The 13,851-nt window shown below is 43.1% G+C and overlaps 2 protein-coding genes and 1 long non-coding RNA gene across 4 annotated transcripts in view; 2 read left to right on the top strand and 1 right to left on the bottom strand.

The window, feature by feature from the left end:
• Positions 1-2,390, bottom strand: part of Nt5e (5'-nucleotidase ecto) — a 66,968-nt gene extending 64,578 nt beyond the window's left edge. The window contains exon 1 of the mRNA XM_003474741.5: positions 1,929-2,390. Coding sequence (XP_003474789.2) covers positions 1,929-2,267 — 339 coding nt within the window. The 5' untranslated portion in view covers positions 2,268-2,390. The remainder of the gene's footprint in view (positions 1-1,928) is intronic.
• LOC134472130 (uncharacterized) overlaps positions 2,145-13,851 on the top strand; it is a 96,452-nt gene continuing 84,745 nt past the window's right edge. The window contains exon 1 of one of the 2 annotated variants that reach the window (XR_010041994.1): positions 2,145-2,281. This is a non-coding gene — a long non-coding RNA (uncharacterized LOC134472130). The remainder of the gene's footprint in view (positions 2,282-13,851) is intronic. The other variant, XR_010041993.1, reaches the window with a different exon arrangement.
• Positions 3,237-13,663, top strand: LOC134472129 (collagen, type I, alpha 1b-like). Its single transcript, XM_063233176.1, has 2 exons — positions 3,237-3,510; positions 10,690-13,663. Exon 2 carries the CDS (start codon positions 10,994-10,996, stop codon positions 12,026-12,028), a length of 1,035 nt encoding a protein of 344 aa, XP_063089246.1. The 5' UTR covers positions 3,237-3,510; positions 10,690-10,993; the 3' UTR covers positions 12,029-13,663.

The raw sequence follows: 13,851 nt of genomic DNA, 5'->3' as shown, positions 1-13,851 counted from the left end.
ATCGCTGCTAATCTCTAAACCAAAAGACAGAATGGAGGGTGCCTCCCCTCCCTTCATTTCTCTAAAATAAGATTTCTTGTTGGGACCCTGAAACAAATGAGTCCTCTTATTGCCTTTTACTGTCTTCTTTTTTCCAAGTTTCCAAAGAGGGATGTACTCTCCTGACTTCTGAGGTCATTTCTTACAAAAGTGTATTTCAGACTTGGCATCCCAGCCTTGGGCACACCTTCCTTTCCCCTCCAGCTGTACGGATGTTGCAACTCACTTCTGTTTTTCTTTTAGAATTCTAAAATTTCCTCATTCCTAGTTTTTCTACAGTCTGGCTGAATCCTTTTATTCTATGCTTTTACACAAGGCTAAACTTAGGTAGTTGTTTGATTTAAACAGACACCAACACACATGCACATAAATCCCTATACTTATTTACTACTGGGTAAGTATTTACTGCCTTATTCACTATGAAGCCTCACAAACATGACATCACATTTAATAGAGTATTTGGGAGCTTAGACTAAATACACATTTTAAGTACCCCTTACCTTATAAATTGGGCTTTCTTTGTAGTCAAACTTACTATATTGAAATCTTGTGTATAATTTTCTTATTTTTATTTTTTATTTTCTGAGGGAGTTAGTTCAGGCTGGACTTGAACTCACCACAATCCTCCTGCCTCAGCCTCCTGAGTGCTGGGATTACAGACATGTACCACTATGCCCGGCTAATTTTTTTTTCTTCTTTATTTGGCTTTTGAGACTGGGTCTCCCTATGCAGTTTCAGGCTGATCTTGAGCTCACTTTGTAGCTCACATTGATCTCAAACTTGCAAGGATCCTCCTGCCTCGGGCTTCTGAGTGTTATGATTACAGGTGTGTGACACCATGCCCCACCTGGCTGATTACTGAAATCCTAGTGTTTTAGTGTTTTAGTACTCTGGCGTTTCTTTGTTTTGAACATACCCTGCAATGTTTTGGTAACAATAACTAACATAAACATAAGTAACATTTACAGAGAACATACTATATGTGGACTAACGTTTTGAGGTAGATAATATTATTAGCCTCATATTATAGACGATCATACAGAGATAGTGAGTAAATAACTTGCTCAAGGTCACACAGAAATAGCTGTGCCAGAAATACAAGGTTTTGACTTTATCAGGCTTTGGCGTCAAAAGGATCCGGCATACATTCTTAATTTGCTTTCTTCTTTGGGGATTAGTTGATCCGGGTTATTGGCTCAGCATATTTTTTTTTTTTTTTGACTGGGAACTGAACTTAGGACCTTGCATTTGCCAGTCAGGCACTTATGCAGCTGAGCTATATTCCTCCTCACTGGCTTTTATTTATTTATTTATTTATTTATTTATTTATTTATTTGGTCTTTTTTTGAGGCAGGTTCTCTGTGCAGTTCAGGCTGGCCTTGCGCTCACTTTGTAGCCTAGGCTGATCTTGCACTCCCAAAGATCCTCCTGCCTCAGCCTCCCAAATGCTGGAATTATAGGCGTGAGCCATCACACCGGGAAGACTAGGCATTTTTGAACCTCCTGTTTCCCTGATGAAACTGAGATTACACAGTGTTCGAAAAATCCAGCAGGAAGGAAGGGGGAGGCGTGAGGAACCTAATCAGTCCTTCCTCCTAGACAACGGTCAGCGTTCTCCCACGCATCCCAGTGGAAGCTCCGCTAGGCAGCGCAGTCCGCTCCTTTAAGCATCTCCCTCCGGTTGTAAAGCCCCAACAGCTTCAGCGTAAGACCATCATCAAAGGACTTTTAGGACACCCGCGGGCACTGACCCGGTGCCCTGGCCAGTGTCTGCCTCTGCCCTCACTTCTCTCTGCGTCCCGGTCCCCAGGCCTGCCTGGACCCTCGGCTGTGTGTCCAGTCTGCTCCTCTGTCTGTCTGGGACTCCTCGCCCGGAGCTCCGGTCTTACCATGGCATCGTAGCGCAGGGCGTTCATGAAGTGCGCGACCTCGGCGCCCTTGTACACGGTGAACCAGATGGTGCCTTGGTACTGGTCGCCGGCGTCCAGCAGCAGCACGTTGGGCTCGGCTTGGCGGATCTGCTGCACCTTGGTGAAGAGCCGCGCCACGCCGCCCACGCAGAGGCTGGCGTTGCTGCACTTGGTAGAATCTTCGCTGGTTTGCTCCAGCCGGCTGTGCACGTCGTTGGTGTGCAGGATCGTGAGCTCCCAGGCGCTAGCCGAGGGCCACAGCAGCGCGCCCAGAGCCAGGAGCAGCCGCGCGGGCGCCCACGGGACCCCGGGACCCATGGCCGCGGCGCGGGGTAAGCGCGGACTGGCGAGGCCAGCAGCCGCGGGGCGGACGCCCGGGCCCAGGGGCGGGGCTCGGGGCGGGCTCTGCTGTCCCCGAGGCCGGCCCGGACTGGACGCGTGCCCGCGAGGTCACCCGAGCGCAGCGGGCGGTGAGGGGCGCCGTCATGCCCCGCTACGCGGTCCTCGCCAGCTTGGACGCTCTTTGCAGGAAGAAACCTGGTTTGCATCGGATTTGCAGCTGTGCGAGGTCACCAAACAGCAAAAGAGGGAAAAGAGAGGTGCGGGAAAGACACAGGAGCAAGATGAGGGGAAGGGAGCGGGGGTCAAGGCGGGGCAGGGAAGGGGGCGCCTGCGGTGGGCGGTGGGAGCTAACCGCGCTCTGGAGGCCGCGACGCCGCCAGGACTGAGTCAGCGCCGGCCCACGTTTCTCAGGCGCTGAGAACTCGCTGGGGTGCAGCCTCTTGTTTTTAAAACCCTGGTGATGTGACAGCCACAGTGCGTGGACAGCTCCAGAAGCTAAACGGGGCGCTGGGGCTGGGTGGTTACCAAGGCCTGCTGCCGCCCTTCGCTGCTCGTTCAGTTCAGTCATCTGTCCACTGCGTTTTGAGGAATGGGTGTATGTGGGGGTGCGTGTCCCCAGCTGCCCGTGTTTAATGCAAAGCTTTTAGTAAAGAAGACAAAGAATAGTCATTATCATCATCGAATTAAAATTGCTGCATAATTTCCGTTTGCTTAATAGATTAATTGGTGAAATCAGTTACTTACAATCAGTTACTAGTGCTTTTGGCAGGAAGAAGAACGAATCAGTGTGGGTCCCCTTGCCTGCACGTTGTGTAGAAGAGCACAGGGGACTTTCAAGCTTCTCCAGAAGGCATCGTGCCAGCCTTGTGTTTCTATGAAGTTTCATTGTTCAACTGTGGTCAAATGTCCATGATATAATTTACTTTTTAAACCACTTTTAAGAGTCCATTTCAGTGCCATTGAATACACTTGATTCTTGTGCCACCAGCCATCTCCAGAATCTTTTTTTTTTTTTTGGTACTGGGGTTTGAACTCACAACCTCGCATTTGCCACGCAGGCACTTACACCGCTGAGCTAAACTTTCAGCTCTAAAATCTTTTTCATCTTCTTGAACTGGGACTGTAGCCACTGAACAGCTGTTCTCCATGCCTCCTTCCCAGCTCCTGGATACCTGCATTACTTCGGTCTATATGAATTTAACTATTCTAAATGCCTCATGTAAGTGGAATTATACTTTTTTTGTTTTTTGGACTAAGTTACTGAGGCTGGGCTCAAACTTGTGATCTTCGTGCCTCCACCTCCCTCAGTGCCGGGGTTATAAGCATGAACCACCTTGATCAGTTTACTGTCTTTTTGTGAATGGATTGTTTCACTTAGGCTTCTGGTTTAATCCTTGGGGTAGAGGAATATGTGACACCATGACTTTAGCATCACATTTGCTTTTTAAACATAGGCCCCTCCAAATAGTTTTATGAAATTCCTGTCCTGGAATGTCACCAGACTTCTGTAGCCACTTGGTTTACAAATATAAAATGGCTTTTGGTGATTTGTTGGACCAAATTCAAGCTCCTCAACTTGGAGTTTTATTTTTATTAAGTTAGTTTAAGTAAGTAGGTACTGGGAATTGAACTGAGAGCCTGTGCACAAACTTGTGATCCTCCTTCCTCAGCCTTCCACACTGGGATGACAGCAAAGACTGCATCTCTGTGGACAGCTAAGTTGAGGGTTTGGACCCAGTAAAGGCCGAATCTCCAAAAAAAAAAAAAAAAAAAAATAGTGGGGGGATTGATCTGGGACTGGTGATGCATACCTGAAATCCCAGCACTGAAGAGGCTAAGGCAGGACAATAACGGTAAGTTTGAAGCCAACCTAATTTATATAGAGAGGCCCTGACTCAACAAACAAAAACAAATATGCAATATGTATCTGCATAAGTATCTTATAAAAAATTAAATTCTTCAGTGTTGCAGAAAAAAATTCCATTTCATTTAAAACCGAACCAAACCAAATCAAACCAAACCACACCAAACAAAACAAAACAGAAAACAAATACTATGTGGCAGTCTGTGTTGCCTTAACCCTCTCCAACCTTGGTACAGCCCTTGGAGGAAAACCACCACACCTCATTAAAAACAAAATCTTTTCTTCCTTTTTGTCTAACTTCTAGCCTTGTAATTTATGAAATACCCAAGAAACAGTATAAAGATCTGGCCTCTCTAACCTGTCTATCTGTAAAGACTCACATCAGACTGTACTCAGGAATACTCACCTCTACTACAATAAGGCAGAAAATTCCCTATTTTGGGTCCAGACTCTTTCAAACATCTTTTTTTTTTTTTTTTTTTTATTTAAGAGGAAAAAGAGAAAAACACAAAACAAGACAAAGCAGTGTAAGGTTACACATAATACAGAACTACAAAAAAAAAAATAAACATAACAGTAAGAAATCACCTGTTAATAGATTACATAATATCATCTTGGAAATAGTTGCTCAAATCACAGTATCAAAGAATACAAAGTAGACATTCAAACGGAGAGACTGCAAACAGCTGTGTTCAATGATCCAAAAACATTAATATAGTCAGCTATTTAACATCCCTAAACACACTTGTTGTTATATCCGTTAGAGCTCTTTTTTTTTTTCCCTCCCTCTCTTTTTTATAACAAAATTTACACATTTTGGATTTTATTACTCCTCAGTTCTCATTACTCTCTTGGGGGGGAGATAATAAAGTCAAATATGGCAAAACAAAGCTGTAAGTCCAAACCAAGGATAGACATAGCACATGATGTAGAACAGAGTACAAGGTCATCAACAATGGTTATCAACATTGTCTCTTGTTTCCTTAAAAGGAATTGTCTATCTCATTAGATATTATAAAGTTGGACAAAACAGTGGAGAGCAAGACCAATAAAACTTAGGCATTGTGAACATTGCAGGACTTCCAAAGGAGACAATAGTCAAACCAGAATGGGCATCTTTGTGAATCTTATTGCCTTCAAATTAGTTGCCTATACCTTCAAACTTGCTACTGTCGCACAGAATGGAACAGAGTCTAATCAGTCAAAACAAGATCTTGGGAGTATTACAGGACTTCAAAACAAGTTAATAGGAGATCAAAAAGAGTTACTACTATATATCCTAATTTTTTAAGTTTTTCCCTTAATTAAAATAAACATAAGAAATAGCTAAATAATTTTTTTTAAAGAATAGTAGTTACCATAGTGTCTGTCTTTTTCCTTAAAATATTTGGATAAAACTTCATATACTATAGCTTCAAATATTTCCATATCAAAAAGCCCAGAGTAAAGCCTTTCTAATTAATAAGTGAAAATTTTATAAGGCTTCAAGGCCACATAATGGGGAATCATGATTATCACATATTTTTATATATTTGAATCATTACTTACATTAGGGAAACTATTCGGTATTCATACATGCAAGATTGATTTATTTCACTTATGAGTATGGTCTCAAGCTGCGCCCATTTATTGATAAATATCTCAATGCAATCCTTCTTTATAGCTGAATAATACTCCATTGTATAGAAATACCACAACTTTTTTATCCATTCCTCAGTTGATGGACACTTGGGTTGTTTCCAAGGTCTGGCGATTACAAATTGTGCTGCTATAAACATAGGTGCACATATATCCCTGTGGTATGATGCTTTCAGTTCTTCTGGGAATATGCCTAGAAGTGGAATAGCTGGAATAAATGGGATTTCCAATCCCAACTTTTTGAGAAACCTCCAGACAGATCTCCACAAAGGCTGTACCAGTCTACACTCCCACCAACAGTGCAGGAGAGTTCCTTTTTCCCCACAGCCTCTCCAGCATTTGTTGTTGTTGGTTTTCTTGATCCTGGCCATTCTTTCAGGAGTGAGATGGTATCTCAGTGTGGTTTTAATTTGCATTTCTCTAATGGCCAATGATGATGAGCATTTTTTCATGTATTTATTTGCCATTTGCATTTCTTCATCTGAGAATTGCGTATTCATCTCAGATGCCCATTTTTGGATTGGATCTTTGAATTTTGAAGGTCTGAGTTTTTTTAATTCTTTATATGTTTTAGACAAGAGGCCCTTGTCTGAGAGAGAGTTTACTAAAATCTTTTCCCAGTTTGTGGGTTTTCTTTTCACTATGCTGGAGATTTCTTTTGACATGCAAAAACTTTTTAATAAGAAGAGGTCCCAGTTATTGATTCTGGGAAGTATTTCCCGTGCAGTTTGAGTCCTATTCATGAATTCTCTACCTACTCCTATGCCTCCAAGGTTTCTACCCAATTTGTCTTCCAATAGATTTAGCGTTTCTGTTTTAATATTCAGATCTTTGACCCATTTAGATTTTAATTTAGTACATGGTGATAGACATGGGTCTAGCTTTAGTTTTCGGCAAATGGAGAGCCAGTTTTTCCAGCACCATTTATTAAAGAGACTGTCGTTCTTCCAGTGAACCTGCTTGGCTCCTTTATCGAAGATAAGGTGGTTGAGTGTGTTTGTAGTTGTGGTTGTATCTTCTAATCTATTCCATTGATCTTCAGCTCTGTTTTGATTCCAATACCATGTTGATTTTACTACTGTTGCTTTGTAGTATAGTTTCAAGTCAGGGATTGTGATGCCTCCTGCTTTGTCTTTGCTGCTTAGAATTGCTTTTGCGATTCTAGGTCTCTTCTGGTTCCAGATGAAATTTAGGAGTGATTTCTCTAGATCTATAAGGTATGTTGATGGTATTTCTATTGGGATTGCATTGAATCTGTATAAGAGTTTTGGGAGAATGGCCATCTTCACAATGTTTGTTCTTCCTATCCATGAGCAAGGGATGTCTTTCCATTTTCTGAGATCATCTTCAATTTCCTTTTTCAGTGTAATATAGTTTTCACTGTATAAGTCTTTCACTTCTTTTGTAAGAGTAATTCCTAAATATTTCATTTTTTTGCTTGCTAATGTGAATAGACCAGTTTCCCTTATTTCCCTCTCTGTGGTTTTGTTGTTTGTGTATAGGAATGCTATTGATTTCTGAGTATTGATTTTGTATCCAGCCACATTACTGAATTTATTTATTGTATCTAAGAGTCTTTCAATGGAGCTTAGGGGGTCTTCTATGTAGAGTATCATGTCATCTGCAAACAATGACAACTTAACTTCTTCTTTTCCTATCTTTACCCCTTTTATTTCTCTTTCTTGCCTAATTGCTCTGGCTAGTACTTCCAGTACTATATTAAATAGGAGTGGTGATAAAGGACATCCTTGTCTTGTGCCTGATTTTAAAGTAAAGGCTTTCAATTTTTGGCCATTTAGTATGATGCTGGCTGTTGGTTTGTCATAAATGGCCTTTATTATATTGAGGTAAAGACCATCTATTCCAATTTTCTGTAGAGTTTTTATCATGAATGAATGTTGGACCTTATCGAAGGCTTTTTCTGCATCTATAGAAATGATCATGTGATTCTTATTTTTGGCTTTATTGATATGGTGAATTACATTTATTGATTTGCGTATGTTGAACCATCCTTGCATTCCTGGGATGAATCCCACTTGGTCATGGTGTATAATCTTCTTGATGATTTGCTGGATCCTATTTGCCAATATTTTATTGAGGATTTTTGCATCTGTGTTCATTAGGGAGATCGGTCTATAGTTCTCTTTTTTAGTTGGGTCTTTCTCAGGTTTTGGTACTAGAGTGATATTTGCTTCCAGGAATGACTTAGGCAGGATTGCTTCCCTTTCAATTTCATTGAATAGTTTGAGGAGTGTCGGCATTAGGTCTTCTTTGTATTTCTTGTAGAATTCTGCAGTGAATCCATCTGGGCCTGGGCTCTTCTTGGTGGGTAAGGACTTAATTACATTTTCAATTTCAGTAACCGAGATTGGGTTATTCAACAGTTTTACATCCTCTTGATCTAGCTTTGGCACTTCATATGCTTCTAAGAAACTGTCTATTTCTTCTGTGTTATCAAACTTTTGAGAGTAGAGGTTTTCAAAATAGGTGTTGATGATCTTCTGTATTTCTATTGGGTCTGTAGTGACTTCTCCTTTTTCATTTCTTATTGCATGAATTTGAGCTTTTTCTTCCCTTTTTTTAATAAGGTTGGCTAGGGGCTTATCGATTTTATTTATTCTTTCAAAGAACCAACTCTTTGATTTGTTGATCCTTTGGATTGTTTTCTTAGTCTCTATTGCATTGATTTCTGCTCTGATTTTTATAATTTCCTCTCTTCTTTTGGCTTTGGGCTTGACTTGCTCTTCCTTTTCTAGCTGTTTGAGGTGTAGCATCAAGTTATTTATTTGTATTCGTTCTGTTTTCCTGATGTGGGAACTCAGTGCAATAAATTTTCCTCTCAGAACGGCTTTCATTGTATCCCACAGATTCCGGTAAGTTGTATCTGCATTTTCATTTTCTTTTAGGTATTGTTTGATTTCTTCTTTAATTTCTTCTGTGACCCACTGATTACTCAAGAGTGTGTTATTCAGTTTCCATGTGTTTGTGGGATTTTTGCGGTATCTTTTATCATTAATTTCTAATTTCAGAGCGCTGTGATCCGATAACATGCAAGGGATGATTTCAGCTCTTTTGCACTTGTTTAAATATGTTTTATGAGCTAATATATGGTCTATTTTAGAAAATGATCCATGTACTGCTGAGAAGAATGTGTATTCTGATGTTGTTGGGTGGAACATTCTGTATATGTCTATCAAACCCATTTGTTCACAGGTATGATTCAGTTCTGTTATTTCTTTACTCATTTTCTGTCTGGTCGATCTGTCCCTTGGTGTCAATGGCGTATTAAGGTCTCCCGTTACAATTGTGTTACTGATAATTTGAGTTTTCATTTCTGTTAATAATTGTTTTATATAACTGGGCGCTCTGGAGTTTGGTGCGTATATATTTAAGATAGTTATCTCTTCCTCTTGGAGTTTTCCCCTTACGAGTATGTAGTGACCTTCTTTGTCCTTTATGGTCATTGTTGGTTTAAAGTTCACGTTGTCTGCAAACAGAATGGCTACTCCTGCCTTTTTTTGGATTCCTGCTGCATGAAGAATTGTTTTCCATCCTTTGACTTTCAGTCTGTGAGTATCCTTCTGGGTTAGATGGGTTTCCTGTAAACAGCATATGGTTGGATTTTGTTTCTTGATCCATTCTGCTAGTCTGTTTCTTTTGATTGGTGCATTGAGACCATTTACATTAATGGTTATTACTGTTAAATGTTGTTTAATTGTAGGATTCTTATCTCTCTGCTGTTGCATCTTTATCTTTCTGTTCTGTTTAATTATTTGCTTTGCTTAGTGGTTTTTTCCTTTGTGTATCTAAACTGTCTTTCAATATTTTTTGCAGGGTTGGTTTGGTGTTCATGAAGTTCTTCAGCTGTTCTTTGTCATGGAAGTTTCGTATTTCACCATCTATTTTAAATGATAGTGTTGCAGGATATATCAGTCTAGGTTGGAAATCATTTTGCTTTAGGATCTGGAATACTTCACTCCATGCTCTTCTTGACTTTATTGTTTGTGCTGAGAAGTCTGCTGTGATTCTGATAGGTTTTCCTTTATAAGTGATCTGTCTTTTCTCTCTGACAGCTTTTAATAATCTATTCTTGTGTTGGATTTCTGGGATGGTGATTATTATATGTCTGGGTGTAGTTTTATTTTGGTTATGACTATTTGGAGTTCTATATGCTTCACTGATCCTGATGTCAGTTTCTGATCTCATGCTTGGGAAGTTTTCAGCTATTGCTTCTCTAAATATCCTCTTGATATCCTTTATGTTGTCTCCTTCTTTTTCATTAATCCCTATCATTCTTATGTTATTCTTCTTTGCATCATCTTGCAGTTGTTGAATTGTTATTTCCTGATTCCTTGTTATTTTTAAAAGATCTTTCCTTTCCTGTTCACTTGCTGCAATCCTGTCTTCAAGGTCTGAAATTCTGTCTTCACTTTCATTAAGGCGGTTTTTACAACTTTCAGTGGAGTTTTTTATTTCCTGTATATCTCTGTGCATCTGCATTATGTATTCTGTTTGTTTCTTATATTGCTCGTCTAGGGATTCTATCTTTTTGTTTAATTCCTCCAATTTTTTATCTGTGTTTTCTTTAGATATATTTAGAATCTCTTTCATTTCTTTTATCATTTCTTCTTTTATCTGAGAAATTATTTCGAGTTTGAATTTCTTTAAAGCTTCCTGGAGTTGCTTGTCAACTTCAGTAGCTATTGTGTCTAATATATGAGGAGGATGGGATATATTTTCTTCTAAATACACTTCTCCTAGGGTTTCCTGAGTTGGGCTGGAGGTTTGAGGTTGTAATTTGGTCTTTCGTTTTGTCATTTTCCTATATTTCTGTGTTTCAAGTGTTATTTGAAAGCCTCCTCAGGATCTGTTGAAAATCCCCTTCTATGTTTGCAGCTACTGAGACTCTGGCACCCCTCTACCCCAGGCCATTGGGCCTGCAGAACCAATGGCCCTTCTCTGCTTGATCAGAACTCCGCGGTTCCAGACAAGCTGGGCCTCAGGGACACTGTGCACCCACCTGCCCCTTGGTAGATCCACAGCTCTTGGATCGCAGCCGGGTTAGGGTACTCACCACAGACCGCAGTGCCTCAGGAGCCTGTGATCCCTCCCTGCTGGCAGAGATATCCACAAACCTCCAGACAAAGGAAGGGCCTCCTGCGGGCACTCCGGATCTACCCCGCTCCTCCTCTGCACGCAGATGGCTATGCGCGGCTGGGCTCAGGCCGAGGTGCCTCAGGAACCCGGGACCCCTCCTCCTCCAGACAAAGGAAGGGGCCTCTGCAGGCGGCTCCGGGTCCGCGCAGCTCCTCCTCCGCACACCAACGGCCAGGCGCTGCTGGGTACGGGCCGAGGTGCCCCAGGAACCCGGGACCCCTCCTCCTCCAGACAAAGGACGGGGCCTCTGCAGGCGGCTCCGGGTCCGCGCAGCTCCTCCTCCGCTCACCGAAGGCCAGGCGCGGCTGGGTACGGCCGAGGTGCCCCAGGAACCCGGGACCCCTCCTCCTCCAGACAAAGGACGGGGGCCTCTGCAGGCGGCTCCTCCTCCGCACACCGACGGCCAGGCGCTGCTGGGTACGGGCCGAGGTGCCCCAGGAACCCGGGACCCCTCCTCCTCCAGACAAAGGACGGGGCCTCTGCAGGCGGCTCCGGGTCCGCGCAGCTCCTCCTCCGCTCACCGAAGGCCAGGCGCTGCTGGGTACGGGCCGAGGTGCCCCCGGAACCCGGGACCCTTCCTCCTCCAGACAAAGGACGGGGCCTCTGCAGGCGGCTCCGGGTCCGCGCAGCTCCTCCTCCGCTCACCGAAGGCCAGGCGCTGCTGGGTACGGGCCGAGGTGCCCCCGGAACCCGGGACCCCTCCTCCTCCAGACAAAGGACGGGGCCTCTGCAGGCGGCTCCGGGTCCGCGCAGCTCCTCCTCCGCTCACCGAAGGCCAGGCGCGGCTGGGTACGGGCCGAGGTGCCCCAGGAACCCGGGACCCCTCCTCCTCCAGACAAAGGACGGGGCCTCTGCAGGCGGCTCCGGGTCCGCGCAGCTCCTCCTCCGCTCACCGACGGCCAGGCGCTGCTGGGTACGGGCCGAGGTGCCCCCGGAACCCGGGACCCTTCCTCCTCCAGCTCTTTCAAACATCTTTAAAAGCTTCCTAACAGAGAGAGGGTTGAGGTCTCTTAAAAGGTCCCAGGGCAGCTGTTTTCTAAATAAAAACATAGAACACCTTGTAGCCTATGGAGTCTAACCTAGTAGGTAAAAAGAAATAATAGTAGGTGCTAAACTATTAGCTGTACCAAAACGGGTGTATCTTCTTTAACCACAAAGGGAGCAGAGCTGGAGAGAATCAAGTGAGTAACTGACTTGTGTCTAATGGGAAGCATGGATATTTTCAAACAAGTGACCTTTGCCCTCCTCTTTTCTGGAAGTTTTCAGACACACAGAGATAGTCCCATCTGCTATTTATGGCTGGGTTAAGCTACCATCCCCAGGCAGCCCAGTTCTTGGCTGCTTTATGGAGGTATTTTTCCCTTTGAGCAGGGTGTTTAAGAATATAGAACTTTTCAATAACTAGATAACTGACAACTCTTCAATAGCAGTTCCTCAAAAACCAGCCCTGGAGACCACCACTCAGTGCAGGTCACAGGACCTTCTGGTCCATGGGCTTCTTATCATAGTGCTGTAGTGGCTCATTAGCTTCAGGAAAATGTCTACAAAGAACTCTCCACAGCAGGGCTGCCGAACCTTTTAGAGCTTTTGGTGATACAAACAGCCAGCTGCGGCACACAAACCACAGGTTTTCCACAGCTGCTGTTTTCACTGGCAGTGGGGCTGCAGGACACAGCAACACCTCTGACAGCTGGCACTGGCCCTTTCCTGAACATAACAGCCTGGGAGCAAGACAACAAGGCTATTTACTTTCTGGTTATGCCAGGACACAACCTACTGCATCCCACTGTAAGTTTCTGCCAACCTCACTCCTATGGGAACTGGCTTGATGAGCCTAGAGACTAAGGACAGGGTCCAGGAGGAGAGGACCCTTTATTTGGCCCATTAGGTAAGTCTCCATGGCCAGGAGGAATAAAGTCCTTATGCTGCAGACAGCTCTATATAAATGCTTTCCACACTGGAAGAAGCAGAACAAGTTTTTGGAAGCTAAAGGAGAGCTTGCGAACTTAATTATGTCCATGATAAGGATCATGTTTCAGGATGACAAATTTCACATCTTATGCATCATACATTTGCCTGTGAAAACTTGCCTTGGGGAGTAGATAAACAGTGTGCTGGTTTTCTTTGTTCTCTGACAAATCCCATTAGCTTTATAAAATTAGGTTCCCTGAGCTTTTAACTAAGGGGCTTCATCCAACTTTTCTGAAAACCCACAGGCACATTGTGAACCATGAGTCTCAGCCTTATTCTTCTGACTGTGGATCAACTGCTCTGGGCTCAGTGATGAGGAGAGAGTGTGTTGAGCTTGCTGTGGCCAGCCCAGGCCTTCTTGGCACATGGAACTGAGGGTCACTGGCTCTAGGTATCGGGGAAGCTGCTTCCTGTCTGGGCCCCAGAAGAAGGGGGATAGGATCTTGTGAAGATCATCCTAGAAATGAGAAAGCAACATGCTGCCCAGGACCCCAGAGGCTTGCCAGGCTGCCGTGGTGAACTTAATTTAATACTTATGTGTTACAGAATGACAAATACTTTAATGATAGATCACATATTGAACAACAATATATCTATTGATTTATTGTAAAATAGATGGGTGTGTGACTCCATTTGTTAAATCATAATTTAATCATAACCATTGATTAAGGTTGACTAAGAATATAAAAGTTCTACAAAAATCTCAAAAACATTCTGTGGGGATCAATTAGTCATATGGAATGCACAATAAAGAGTGCTTGCTGCATATTTCATTATTATTTGTGATTTATGTGAAACAATCAGCAATATTTATAGGTCTTTGTGTATAAATGCACCTTTTTTTCTTTGAGAATCACTGAGGATTTACCAAGAAACCACTGGAGCTATCAGGTAATTTGATTCAGCTTTTTTGGGGATGAGAACCTATTT

Source organism: Cavia porcellus, unplaced genomic scaffold (assembly GCF_034190915.1).
Source record: "Cavia porcellus strain 051 isolate PalLab524CR breed Dunkin Hartley unplaced genomic scaffold, mCavPor4.1 scaffold_22, whole genome shotgun sequence".
Lineage (NCBI taxonomy): Eukaryota > Metazoa > Chordata > Mammalia > Rodentia > Caviidae > Cavia > Cavia porcellus.
Note: the sequence above shows the minus strand (reverse complement) of the source record. Positions and strands in the feature narration are given on the sequence as shown.